General features: G+C 32.5%; 2 protein-coding genes across 3 annotated transcripts; both read left to right on the top strand.

Moving 5' to 3' along the window:
* The first annotated feature begins 3009 nt into the window (after positions 1-3009).
* Positions 3010-4479, top strand: LOC106415602 (probable sugar phosphate/phosphate translocator At2g25520). Its single transcript, XM_013856353.3, has one exon. The coding sequence runs from the start codon at positions 3160-3162 to the stop codon at positions 4207-4209; it is 1050 nt and encodes a 349-aa protein (XP_013711807.1). The 5' UTR covers positions 3010-3159; the 3' UTR covers positions 4210-4479.
* Positions 4480-6485: 2006 nt separating this feature from the next.
* LOC106412192 (AFG1-like ATPase) lies at positions 6486-9477 on the top strand. 2 transcript variants are annotated; one of them, XM_022707588.2, is made up of 13 exons: positions 6486-6708; positions 6792-6928; positions 6999-7141; positions 7221-7366; positions 7460-7797; positions 7889-7999; positions 8080-8202; positions 8281-8402; positions 8486-8648; positions 8738-8865; positions 8940-9081; positions 9168-9284; positions 9459-9477. In XM_022707588.2, exons 1-12 carry the CDS (start codon positions 6591-6593, stop codon positions 9249-9251), a joined length of 1755 nt encoding a protein of 584 aa, XP_022563309.2. In that variant the 5' UTR covers positions 6486-6590; the 3' UTR covers positions 9252-9284; positions 9459-9477. The 2 variants fall into 2 exon arrangements, with proteins under 2 accessions (XP_022563309.2, XP_013708548.2); XM_013853094.3 differs by lacking the exon at positions 9459-9477 and having other exon boundaries at positions 9168-9416.
* The last annotated feature ends 5506 nt before the right edge of the window (positions 9478-14983 follow it).

The raw sequence follows: 14983 nt of genomic DNA, 5'->3' as shown, positions 1-14983 counted from the left end.
TTTTTTTTAATTTCTTTTTACCTTTTAATTTAAAAAATATAATATAATTTGACAATATTTTGTTTCATTTTTTAAAAGATATCGAATTTAAAATAATGAAATTCTATTGGTCGGTTAACCTATAACATAAGTCTTGTTTCTAGTTACAGTTGTCTGTTATAGCATTCTCTAGATAGTTAGACGTGATGCACATAATGACCGACAGTTTTAGAAAATACAATATTTGAATATAAAAATATAATTGTCTTTTCTGCAAGAAAAAAATGCACACAGTGACCGACAGTTTTTAGAAAGTACATTATTTGAATCTAGAAATGTAATAGCTGCTCTGCAAGAAAATACTTGTTGACAAAACGCCCAAGGGCATCTCCAACTAGAGCTGAAAATTTTAATCATTGCCGGCGGGTTCCGCCCCGTTTGATCCGCTGCGGGGCGGGTGCGGATCGAACCATTTGAAATTTTTAAATCGCGGGTGTGGATGTGGGTCGAGATTATTTTGAGCGAAACGGGTGCGGGTCAGCCGAATTTGAATCGCGGGTACCCGCCAACCCGCAAATTAAAAAAACAAATTTAAAAAAAAAAACATTTTTCGTAAAATATATAAAAAACAATAAATATTTGTATAATTTTAATTATAAATATATTTTTTTAATAGTATTTTTTAAAAATAACTATTATATAAATAAAAAATAATTATTTTTAATTAAAATAATTATTATATAATTAGAAAATAATCATTTTTAATTAAAATAACTATTTTTAATATAATTAATATTACCCGCGGGTTTGGCGGGTTACCCGTGGGTTTTGGCGGGGCGGGTGCGGATATAAAAGTTTTTGTTTGCGGGTTATGCGGATCGAGTTTTTGAATCGAAAAAATGATTCGACCCGCGGCGGGGCGGGGCGGGTCGGGGCGGGTTGACCCACGAACCCAGCAATATCTCCAACCAGCGGCAGACGCAGGTAATAACGTACGGGGGTACGTGTCCCCATCTAATTTTTATTTTTCCTTCAATAATTAGTACCAGCTTAAGAAATGCCCTGCAACTCTAGGACTAGGCATACTGAAAAAATGTCATGTGCCCCATCTAATTATGATGCTGCGTCCGCCCCGTCTCCAATCCTATTTCAAAACTCATTCTAAAATGAAGTAATAGATATGATTACTCTAAATATAGAGTAAACCAACTCATTACTCCAAAATGGAGTTGAAATTTTTTATTTATAAAGTGGTCCTCCATATTTAAATATTTTCGTTTTTAATAAAATATTTTTATAAATAAATATATAAATACTATTTTACTATATATATTATAAAAATTATTGTTAATATTTCTTAATTATATAAATATCCATCTAATGAACTATTTTATGCAACAAAATATATATAATATAAAACATAAAAGATCATACATATGAAAATGAACTATTTTGCAAATAGTATAAATAAAAGATGATATTACTAATTTTTTATTAGCATAAAACATAATATATTAAAAATATTCTATCTTAGAGTAGGAAATAGAGTAATACATTGAAACAAAACTCAGCTCCAGAATGGAGTTACTCTATTTTGGAGTAGAAAATGGAGTAATACATCGGAGATACTGTAACAATGCAATTCCACAATCATAACCGAGCATCAAAAACTTAAAATTTGGTATTGTTGTGGGGAGAGCGAAGACAAGATTCTCTTTTACAAGTCAACAAACTCTTTGTTACCCGAAGAATAAGTTCATCAAACGTTACGACAACTACAGAAGCACCAAATGCAACGTAAAGAGGAACGCAGCAAAACTGACCTAACGCGTGAGATGCACACGCTATGCATCTAAACGTTGACTTTTTGTTTCACCGTTTTATTTACTTCGCGTCACAAGTTTCCATTTAACTAGACCTACTCCATTAGCTTAAGGGATTAGTAATTACTTTAAGCGATTAGGCAACGTAAAAGTAAAGGAGTTTACAACTGCTTTTCATTCATTGCGATGTTTGGCAAAGTTGGAAACTGAAAGAGTTTAAGATAAAAAAAACTACTTATATTAAAGCCACATCAGCAACAATTGAGAAACTTTATGCATCTCACTTTTATACATTTACTTGTCGTTTTACTCCAACTGTTTCCAAATAATGTAATTTAAGATTTATTTTATAAAAATTACTTCATCTGTTTCAAAATATATGATGTTTTATGGAATTTTTGATGTTTCAAAGTATATGATGTTTTCATATTTCAATTTACCTTTAACTTTATCAAAACTGTGTAACCAATCATATTTTGTAATATGTTTTGTGATTGATTGAATAATTTTTAACTTATATTTTTTAGATAAAAAAACAAGTTTTTTAATAGTTGTGCTTCATCCTAAAGCTTCATGTATTTTGAAATGGACGGGATATTTTCCATTTTATTCCGACTTTTTCAATATATTAATTAGAAAAATATTACATAATTTATTTATAAGGGACTGAATATATATAACTTTCCATACTTTCTTATAATGTGTAGAATTTTGGGAAAAAAAAATCTGATACTCTCTCTTTATAAAATGAAAAGAAACTTAAAACTAAAAAAACTATAACTTAAATCTCTTTTAAAAAAATTTAAATTTCGTTTTTGTTACTTCGATTTTGTTGGTTAATGTTAAAATTTTAGAATCCGTCTCATTGAACGTCTCAATTACACAAAATACTAAAATTTGTACTAAATTAATTATAAAATGTTATTGTCATAAAATTAAATTTGACTAAATAAGTTTACCTAGAATGCAGGTTCCTTTCTGTGAGATTTACGGAACATTAAGAAAACAGAAAACAAATGGAACCGTTTCGTAATTCGTATAAACAAAACGTAAGTGGCTAAAAAGAAGCTCAAAAAACAAAACATTTTACCATATTATCGCATATTTTTAAAAGCTTAAAGCCACGGAAAATATATAATCAAACACGGGTCCCACCATAAGCCAATCGTCAAATAGGCAAGCACCTTTTCGCCACGTAGCACAAACACAGTCACGTAAGCCCTTCCTCTACATTACACGATCCAAAACTCAAAGTCTCTCTTCAACCTTTAAACCCAGTCCAAGAGAGAGAGGATAGACTCATCTATCCTGCGCATCTCTCTCTCTCTCTCTGCTTATCCTACGCACCACCGCCACAATGGGGAAAGGCCGCGCACTAAGCGACGGAGTGATAAAGAAGATCCTCCTCTCCTACACGTACGTCGCAATCTGGATCTTCCTAAGCTTCACAGTAATCGTCTACAACAAATACATCCTCGACAAGAAGCTCTACAACTGGCCTTACCCCATCACGCTCACCATGATCCACATGGCCTTCTGCTCCTCCTTGGCCATCGTCCTCATCAAAGTCTTCAAGATCGTCGAGCCGGTCTCGATGTCCCGCGAGACTTACCTCAGATCCGTCGTCCCCATCGGGGCCTTGTACTCGCTCTCCCTCTGGCTATCGAACTCGGCTTACATCTACCTCTCCGTCTCCTTCATCCAGATGCTCAAGGCCCTCATGCCCGTCGCCGTTTACTCCATCGGGGTCTTGCTGAAGAAGGAGGCGTTCAGGTCACGCACCATGACCAACATGCTCTCGATCTCCTTCGGCGTCGCGATCGCTGCTTACGGGGAAGCCAAGTTCGACGTCTGGGGCGTTGTTCTCCAGCTTGGTGCCGTCGCCTTCGAGGCCACGAGGTTGGTTTTGATTCAGATCTTGCTTACTTCTAAAGGAATCAATCTAAACCCGATAACGTCTCTTTACTACGTCGCTCCTTGCTGTTTCGTTTTCCTGTCGGTTCCTTGGATCTTTGTGGAGTTTCCGGTTCTTAGAGAGACTTCGAGTTTCCATTTCGATTTCGTTATCTTCGGGACCAATTCCGTTTGCGCGTTCGCGTTGAACCTTGCTGTGTTTCTCCTTGTTGGGAAGACCTCTGCTTTGACTATGAATGTGGCTGGTGTGGTTAAGGACTGGCTCTTGATCGCTTTCTCGTGGTCGGTGATTAAGGATACGGTCACGCCGTTGAATCTTTTCGGGTACGGGCTTGCGTTTCTGGGTGTTGGGTATTACAATCATTGCAAGTTGCAGGCGTTGAAGGCGAAAGATGCGCAGAAGAAGGTTCAGGCTGGGGATGAAGAGGCTGGGAAGCTTTTGGAAGAGAGGGAGAGTGAAGTTGCTGGAAAACGTACCGAGAGTCAAGATTGAGATTCAAGAAATGCTGCAGTTTCAGGGGAATAAGGGTTTAAAGGATGATTTTGGAAGAGTCTTCATTAGATATGATCACTGTCGTCATCCACGTTTAAGTTTATGGCTAATTATATTTTTACATAGTGATTTGAAACTTCATTGCATCTTCTTTTTGAGTTTGTCTGTGTTTTCTTTTACATTCGAAATCCTTATCTATATGATGAGTAAACTATTGTTGTTGTAGTAGTAACTTCTTTTATATTTTGCTCATTGAGTTTTTTTTTACAATCTTCTTTCTCCAATGAAACCATTATTTGTTGAAATACGGAAGATGGTCATATCATTTATGGACTATGTCGGATCATTTGGAAGCAAGATCCATAATCTCCCCACACCGACAGAAAGGTTCTTTAAACCTCTCCAAATAGCCTTACTGTCTTAGAGTCTAGTTAATAAATGTGAATTTTTCACCTCAACAAGTTCCTGTGTTTAAGTTGGTGTTACATTACCAAATTGAAAACATTCTAACAAGGAACATTTGGGAACTTCAAGACTGGCCTGGGCTAAAGATGGTTTTGGTTCCAGAATAAGATTCCTAAGCATGCATTGGTTTGTCGCTTTGCAACTTTGCAATAGCCTGCCTTCCTGACTCTAGGCAGATTTTTCTATAGGATTTGTTGTTATGTTTTTGAACTTTTGTATTTTATTTTTTGGGTATGAACACCAACTTCATTTGTAGATAGGTTTCTTATTGTTTAACCTATGTCTCCCTTGCGTAGATTCATAGACTATGAAACAAGTAACAGATACAAAAAAAGTTCCGTGAAGCCAAAATTGATGAGTCTAAAGTCTAACAACATTTTCAGACTGCACCAAACATTAGATATATGTCACCATCCTCACGGACCCGACCCAAAAATTGCTGATTTGGTTTACACTGATCTGTCTTAGTAAAACAAAAACATTGGGTTGGATCTTGCCTTTATTCTGTACGTTTTTAAATTAAATATATCTTTCTACTTTATAGTAAAACAAACATAACATCATTAATATTCATTTCTTTATACTACTATTCATATTTCCAAACAATATATTTTTTCTTTATACCACTATCCATGTTTTTAAACAACACTATAATTAATCTTGTGTCCAAACAATATAAAACATTAGAATTCATCTTTTTAATATTTTTTAACAATTTCTTTCAAATTATTAAAATAAATTAATAATTGAAAAAAATCAAATAATTTAAAAACAAAGAAAAAAATAAAACATATTTTTACATGTTTAAATACTACAAAACATTTCAATTAATAATAAATCCATTTAATTAACGAATTATTTTATTTATATTTCCTAAATAATGATTATATCATTTATTTAAGTAACATTATAATTTAATTATAGCCATTACATAATATATATATATACGTTATACATTGTAGAATAAATTGTTGGAGCGACGCGAGCCGAGACGAGCTTGGATTCAGAAAGATGAAGGGCCCCAAAGTATAAATAGGGGGTTACAAATTTCCCATCTCATTGGGGTGGAAAACGAATCGACATCTAGATGTGATACAGCCTTTTGATAATAACAAAAATAATTATGAAAAATGTTCAAAATATATGTTATCAACAGAAAAATGCTTAACACTAATTGTTAACAACAAATTTAAACCGGTTACAATATAACCAAATTATTAACAAGATAAACTACACAAAACAATTATAATAAAATTAATTAACCGATATAAAAAGGAGTAATATGATCAAAAGTTCTTAATTATTTTATATCTATCATTTTCTCTATCAAAATTTTGGAGAAACGTCATAATTTCATAAAATTGCAAAACAATAAACTTTAAAATTTAGATTAAAATATGACAAATATGAAATTATAACAATTTAAATCAAATTAAATTAAATATCGGTCATTCATAGGTTCAATCGGTTAGTCTCGAGTTTAAGTATTTTTTAAATATGAATATTTTTAAAAACCTAAATTGAATTATCAGATCACCGGATTAACCGGTTTGATCGCGGATTCAGATCGAATTTAAAAACACTGATTTAAATACAAAAATATTTTAAATACATAATATTTTTACAAATTAACAAATATTTGTTGTTAAATTATTAGTGAAATATCATAATATATTTCGGGCTAGAAAGGAGCAAATCAAATTCTAGTTTTATTTAAACAATATCTCTACGGACACTAGTAAACCAAATCAGCAATTTAACAAACAGTCCACATCTTGCCACGTTACTCTCTTATAAATTGCCACGTCGACAACTATTTATTATAACTCTCCTCTTCTCTTCCTCCATTTCCCGGACCGGAACAGTGTCTAAACGGGCGAGAGAGAGAGAAGTGACAATCTGAATCAGAGCGAATTATGCGAAAGGTGTCGCAGATCTCTGCCGTTCTACGTCTAGCATTTTCTTCTTCGAGACGAAGCAGACACACCAATGGCTGTCGTTCCTATTGCACTCCTCCAAATCCAACACCATCAGGTTTACTCTCTCTTCTCATTCCCTCAAATTCTATTTTCTATAAAATCTTTTTTGTCTTATTATTGGAATTTGCTTCTGATCAGGTCCATTGACGAGTTACAGTAACTTAGTGGAACAAGGGAGGCTTCAACACGATCCGTACCAAGAGAAAGTCGCTTCAGCCTTCCAAAACTTGTTCGGAAGATTGGAACATTTCGAGAAAGAAATGGAAGATTATCATGTATGAAGAAGATTTGGTTTTCAAATTGTTTTTTTTAATGTGTATTCAATTTTTTTTTGTTTTAAACCAGGTGAGATTAGAAGAGTGGGAGAAGAAGAGAGAGGAAGAGAGACGAAGACTAATGGTGGAAGAAGCTGAGAAGAAGGAAGAAGATGGAGTGTGGGCTTCTATGAATAAACAAGGCCAAAAGCTTTTAGGAAGATGGGTCTTAGGGTGAGAGGTTTATTATTATTATATCTTTTTGTGCAATAGTTGTAAAGATTGTTTCTTTATCTGTTTTGGTTATGTTTAGGAGAAGACAGATGAATGTAGAGCCTGGAGTTGGCAAATGGGTTTCTTACCTTAACCGAGAGAGGAAACTGGATTCCATTGTCGGCTCTCGTCCCGCAATACCTTCAGCTCCTAAAGGATTATATATCTATGGAAACGTAGGATGTGGTATGTTAATTGGTTTATATGCTCTTATTGTTTCCATCTCTGTCGTGTAGCTAAGTTGAGAGAGAACCACGTGGTTGGTGTTTTTTCATGCAGGCAAGACTATGTTGATGGATATGTTTTATAGCGCCACCGATGGGATGATCAGACATCGGCAGCGGTTTCATTTTCACGAGGCTATGCTGAAGATAAATGAGCAGATGCACAAGTATTGGAAGGAGAATGGTGAGGAGAAGTCCTCTCAGTATAGCGTTTCGAGCTGGATTATGAATCTGCCTGTTGATGAGAGAGTCAAAGAGTGGCTAGCTGGGGAAGAGTTTTATAAGCAGCAGCTCCAGATGAAACACATTCTTCCAGCTGTGGCTGATAAGTTTCTCGTTGATCAGCAGTCGATTAAGAAAGGAGCCAGCATCCTCTGCTTTGATGAGATTCAGGTTAACTGTTATTATCAAAGCTAGTAGTACATGGGCTTACTTGATTGTTTCTATAACTTGGGGCTTTCTTGCATCATCTATCTGTTGACAGACAGTTGATGTGTTTGCTATTGTGGCGTTATCTGGAATCATGAGCAGATTGTTGACTACTGGAACTGTTCTTGTGGCTACTAGTAACCGAGCTCCAAGGGAGTTAAATCAGGTTTCCAAGGCTCTCTTCTTGTCTGTGTTTACTCTGTAGTAGTCACTAACATTTTATTGCTAATGTTGTTGTTGGTACAGGACGGAATGCAGAAGGAGATATTTGATAAGTTTATCTCTAAATTGGAGAAACATTGTGAGATTATCTCAATTGGAAGCGAAGTTGATTACCGCAGAGTTGCAGCCAAAAACTCGGTTGAACATGTGTGAATCTTCCACTCTTGACATCATTTATTGTTGGCTTCTGTTTGATGGAAAAATTGTTAAAATGTGAATGGATAGGTTCACTACTTATGGCCTTTGAACGATGGTGTTCTGGAAGAGTTTGAGAAAATGTGGCGTCAGGTCACTGACCAGTACGGCGGAGAAATAACTTCTGCAACTCTCCCAGTCATGTTTGGAAGGTAACTAACGAGAACAATAGCTTTAATTTTTTTTTTTTGTTACTGATCAGATTATATAATAATGTTTTTTTATATAACATCAGAACAGTGGAGGTTCCTGAAAGCTGTAAAGGAGTGGCAAGATTCACATTCGAGTATCTATGTGGTCGGCCGGTAGGTGCAGCAGATTATATAGCAGTGGCTAAAAACTATCATACGATCTTCATCTCTGAGATTCCGGCAATGAGCATGGAAATACGAGACAAGGTAAAATATTTTAAAATACCAAAAATCAAGGTTTATGGCGGCTTTTTGGGATTCTTTTCTCTGATGGGTTTTTGTGTTGGTGTTGTCAGGCACGTAGGTTTATAACACTTGTGGATGAGTTATACAACCACCATTGTTGTCTTGTCTCATCCGCAGAGACACCTATTGATGAGTTGTTTCAAGGAACTGCAGAGGGTACCCTCTTCGACCTCGAAAGGTAAATAAGATTATAGTCAAAGGGTTAACTTATTGTATGTGATTGTCACATTCATTTTATTGTAAACTTAACAGCTTCCAGTTTGAGACGGAGACGGAAGATTCTAGGTTAAGGCGAGATGTGCTTGCAGAAGGTAGCATAAGTGCTGCTGGCTCGCCCTCTTCGATCGTGAAAATGCTTTCTGGTGAAGAGGAAATGTTTGCCTTTGCTCGAGCTGTAAGTATAGTTTCTCATGTTCTCTTCATACAAAATGAAAAATGGTATAAAGTATTTTTGGGTTCATTACGTTTGAAACGATGCAGGCGTCGCGGTTGATTGAGATGCAGACTCCATTGTACCTCGAAGGAGTTCGTTTCTTGCATCCTTATTTCCATCAGCCAAAGTAAACTAAAAAAGAAAATAGTACAAATGAATAAATGGTAAATACATATTTTTCTCCACTAATTTATTTTCGTATGATTACTGATTTTAGCAGAAGTGACCAACTAAATGGTTGGTTTTTTTGCCTTTAATATTAAAACAATTTATCATGAATAAAATTCTTCTTTTGCTAAAGCATTGTTAGTAACTTAATTTTCTTTTTATGTCACTAGAAATCTGCTAAGCAAGTTTTACAAGACTTTGTAAAACTTCCGAAGCAGTGTGAGGTTGTCCAAGTGCAATTCGTTGTGTTTACATTATGTACATAGTTTTATGATGAACGCACGTGACATTTAAAATGCACCTACCAACGAAACCATTGGAAAAGTATTTGGTGGCGTGTGATGCGACACGCGCATCTGTTATCACACAGTTTGAGTGGACTAATTTCTTAATAGAAAACAGTTAGTGATTTAACCTTCTTTTTCTTTATATAAAAGTTGAATAAATATCATTTTCAATAGTTTTCAATAAACCGTTAAGCGGACGATAATTCTTAAAATGCATAATCCAAATTATAATTTATTCTTTGAACAGCTTAGACGTTTATAGATTTTAATAGTGTACTAAATATATATAATGTACAATACTAAATATCAAGTTTTACAAATAATAAAATTCATATTATTTATTTTTAAATATAAATATTATTTATGATATTTATAAAATTATATTATATAATGTACTATTATAATATTATAATTTTAATATATTTTAAAAGATAATGGCTACCATATTAAAGGGTTTAACGTCTAAACAACCGATTTTTTAGCAACTACACAACCGTTTAAAACATTGGTTTTCACACAATTTTTGTGATCAATTTTAGTTTGTTTATAATTGTTAGGACAGAAAACTACTCCCTCTGTTTCACAATATAAGTAGTTTAGACTAAAAGCACTAATATTAAGAAAATTGGTATTTAAAAAAAATATTTAATTAATTAGTTCAACCAATTATAAAAAAAAATTGATATTATTTGATTGGTTACACTATATCCAATAAATGTAAAAATTATCTAAATATTTAAAAACTATTACATTTTGAAACAAAAGAACTTTTCTTAAACTACTTATGATAAGAAACAGAGGGAATATTAGTTTTAAAATTGATATAAATATATATAGTAATTTGTCTTCGGAATATATAATTTCATTTTGGACTTTTTATAAAACATTATTATATTATGTAAAATAGTTAAAGATTCAAGGTACAACAACCATAAGTGTAGTGCTAATAAAATCCCATCCGTATGCTGCAGAAAAAGTGGGTACCAGTACCACAACTTTTAACAAAAAAAAAAAAATTCGGACAACTAATTATTCATAAAAATGTCTATAATACACTGTTTTCAACTCCTGGAAATAATGTCTATATCGATGGAATGTCAATGTTCACGTCGCATATAGAAAAAAAAATCAATGATGTAAAGAGTTTCCTCTTTACAGTCTCTTATATATTAAAAGACAAACACCGTAATAAATATATTAATATATTCATGCTATAATAGACATGTGACAGTAAGATCTGATAATAAGTATGCTAACGTGTTCACACTATATTTATAAACGTGTTCACATTATGTATTTTACGTTTTTTTAATATAAAACTCACATACATGGTTCCAATAAAACTCTGAATTTTTCGGTTCAAATAAAAATAGATAACGAATCAAAAGCCAAACTATATATATTATTTTTATCGTTTACAGATAAAGTTGAGCAAAATATTCATCAATTTTGATTCGATTTGTTATCCGTTTTGATTTGAACCAAAAATCTAGATATCTGTAACTCTACGAAACAAATCAAATATTAAAATACAATATCCAAAAAAGAAGCAAATCACAAATACCAATATTTTTAGGAACATATGTCTAATTCGATTTGTTATATGCATATATATACATATATGTAAAGAATTATATATATGTTATATATATTATACTTTATATCAGTTTTACAATATTTTTATGAATTAAATTTATTATATTAGAAACTAGAATTAAAAAAGTTAAATAATTTTTTTTTTATTTACGGATCAAATTGGATATTCTTTAAAATTTTAAAACATTTCGGATATCCGAGTCACCGAATATCTAGGTGGCTAAAGATCGAATCGACACGAATGCTTCCAAATACCTAGATATTCGATATGTGTCCACCCTTATTTACGGATACAATTTTATTTTTTTTAAATGAAAAAAAAAGACAAATGTCAAGGCCTTTTTTATTTTTAAATTTATTTTAATTTTATCTTTCATGTATTATTTTGAACAAAAATATCATTTAATATTAATTAACAATATTTTTATATATTTGTGAGCTATTTTTATATATATATTACATACACTTATATGTGTACCTTGATGTGAACACCTTGTAACTAAGTATTCACCACAACTGAAGTATCGTATTTTTCTGAAAGTTGAAATATTTTTTCTTAATGATTCTTTCACTACCGACCAAATTGTAGTGAAATGATTTGTCTTAATAATTTTTTTTTTCTTAAACTATTATCTGTTTAGAAACTATAATATGAAACTATTGGTTCCACACGACGACTATCTAAAATTTATAATATGAAAATAAATAAATAATATTAATTTTTGGTTTTTACCGGAAAAAACTCAAAAAATCAAACATTTTAACCGAATAAACTAAAATGAATATTAATTAAAAATAAAAGTTATATTTTAGAAGATTAAAAACAAAAAAAAAACTTAAAAACGAACCAATATCTAGATTAAACAGATTTAATGTCTTTTTATTAAAAATAACGAAACTAATAATCACATTCTCTCCGATGCGTGAATTATTACCTAATCTAACATATTCCAATAGCAAAAATACAATGACGGACGTAAAGTGCTTCAAATTCTTCTACTGTATACAATGTGGGTCATGAATCATCAATTTGCCTTATTGAATTTGTGATTAGTTGTTAGCAAAAAAAATCATGATTAGTTAATATAGTCTCTGTTGCCGAAAAAAAATTATTCGTAAAAATATTTATTATATTTACAGTTGTAAAATATATGTCAAAAAGTTGTAAAAAATATAGATTCAATAAAAATTATCATTCAAAATAGGGCAAATGACAAATAACACAATAAAAAATTATGACAAATAACACAATAAAAAATTATGACAAAATTAATACACTAGAAAAATTACTACACTAGAAAATTTCAAAAAAAAATCCGTAAGCATGTCCAAATGAAAACATAAATACTAATTAGTTAAAAAGTAAACATAAATAATAATTTATCAAGATAGTTTTTAATTAGTAAAACGTTTTATTAATAAATAATTACAAATTATGTCCGCATGAGCGGACGAAACACCTAGTTACTCTAAACCCTTATCTTAATCTACTCGTAAATATTAAACTTTTAATTCTAATCACTAAACCCAACCCAATTATAAAATAAAAAAAATATTTTTAAATTTTAACCCAAATAAACTTATGTCCTAATTTTATAATAATAAGATGTTTTAGTGTTATTATAAGGTATTTCTCCTTTAAATAAAATCTAGCATATTAAACCAAAATAAGAACATACATATTTTAATACAATTTAAAAAGGAGAAACATATCTGATTTTTTCAAGCATATTTTGGTTATCTTGAAGTCCCCTAAGAAGTGGTAACCACTTAAAAACAATCGAAATGTTGAGTTAATGAATCAAAATAATTTGCAACCATTTTCATGACATCAACATTATTTGAAGCACAAAATTAAAAGAACTCAAAATAATGAGTCATTTAGGTAGAAAATCATGAATAGACAGATATTTAGGAAGTCATGCAAAAAATAAGTTAATTAGGTACTTGGATGAAGGCACCAAAGCAAAGTTACCCCCTTCTGTCCCCTAGTAACGTAAGTGTAGAATAGTACTCCCTCCGTTTCGAATTAAATGTCGTTTTAGAGCAAAATTTTTGTTTCAAAATTAGTGTCGTTTTATGATTTCAATGCAAAATTTATTGACTTTTTATTTTAATCTATTTTTTTATTGGTTGAAATCTGGTTATGTGTATTGGTAATGATGTTTTTATCTAGTAAATAGATAAACTTAAATGTTTTAGTAATCTGTGTGTCGAAGTATAGAACGACAAGTAAAATGAAACGGTAGACATGCATTTGCCTGAGTCTATGTTAGGCGTGTGAATTTTTGTTTTTTTTAAACAAATATATATTATATTAAATAATTCAACCCTACGTCATGAGGATCCGAAAGATTACAAGCTCCGGAACACCAGAGAAACAATGAGTATCTGAAAGTACAACGACAACAATCCCAGAAACAAGAACTAAATCTAAAACACAACGACAGCAAGCCCAGAAACAAGAACTAAATCTAAAAAACAAGAGAATCGAGCGAGGGAAAGAACACAGATGAAGCGCAAAGCTTCCATCTCCGACAAGACACAGGTGGAGGAGAACATTCCGGTGTTCCCGCGACATCTCCAAGACCGGCGTGTTCGAGACCGATCATAGATCTGTCAAACAGTTGGCCTTCCTACCACAACCCACCTTCGGAGGTAGTCCCGCGGCCCTGACGCCCATTTCCGTAGAACCAGACTCTTAAACCCTAGCTCATTCTTTAGCTCTGTAGAGCTGCCGCCAGAAACACTAGATCTATGCGCACAAAACCCTAAATCCACCGGTCAAGAGGGGACCGCTTTGACAAGATGCACAGCGAGGAGAACCGCCATCTCCTCGGAAAGCTCTATCGCCGACAGCCACCCTCACAGCCGCGGTGCACGCCTCCGCGCCCCGATCACTGACTTGCGAAGCCGAGCGAGCCTCTGCACCGTCCTCTAGTAGAAAGAGCAAGTCGTTGTCCGACGAGCCACTAGAGCATCAGCGACGCCCTGGAGATCTCATAGATTTCACCGCTTCGGAGTGAGCAGTGCCTCCAGACGACCACCAGATCGCTAACTTCCGTCGGTGATGCGCAGATTCCGATTCTCAAAGGGGGGAGAAGGATCGATCTACCGGACTGTCATGAACGGCGTCGGAGAGATCCTCTCCCAAACAAAAGTGATGTAAAAACGAGGAGAGAACAAGGATATAAGGGCAATTTTGGTTTAAAACAGACGTTGCAATTTTGGTATTCACGCCACATAAACAGACGTTGCATCTGTAATATTTGGACAATCTTATATATTAAAACAGAAGTCACAATCTTGATTCATGTGTGATTTTTTTAAAAAAAATGGAACTAATGGACCTATTCCTAGAAAGTCATATTACATTTAATATCTAATCTTATCATTTAAATTTTGGGCATACCAGAAATTTTTATTGGGCTATCATTAATTGGATTTAAACAACAGATGATCCATTGGATTTATAGATACTATAAATTAAATAGATATAATTTAATGTTGTAATACTATACCTCTATATGCTAAATATTTAAATATTTGTCAATGTTAACTTTTAAAATTATAAAGATTTTTTTTTAAATAACAAAAATCATATTATCTAACAATGATTAATTTTTACTACCTTAAACCAATGAAAACAAATTTTAAACTATATAGTTTATTTAAAAAATTAAACAAAAACTAAATGTTTAATTATTTACTCGATAATATAAATCTATGAAGCGAAAAGTTTAATTTTTAAAAAACTTTCTAAATTTGTGAAATGTTACAATATTTTTGAATATGACAATAAATCAATATTT

This window comes from Brassica napus, chromosome C8 (assembly GCF_020379485.1).
Source record: "Brassica napus cultivar Da-Ae chromosome C8, Da-Ae, whole genome shotgun sequence".
NCBI classification, from domain to species: Eukaryota; Viridiplantae; Streptophyta; class Magnoliopsida; order Brassicales; family Brassicaceae; genus Brassica; species Brassica napus.
The sequence above is the reverse complement of the archived record's forward strand: the minus strand, read 5'-3'. Positions and strand labels throughout refer to the sequence as shown.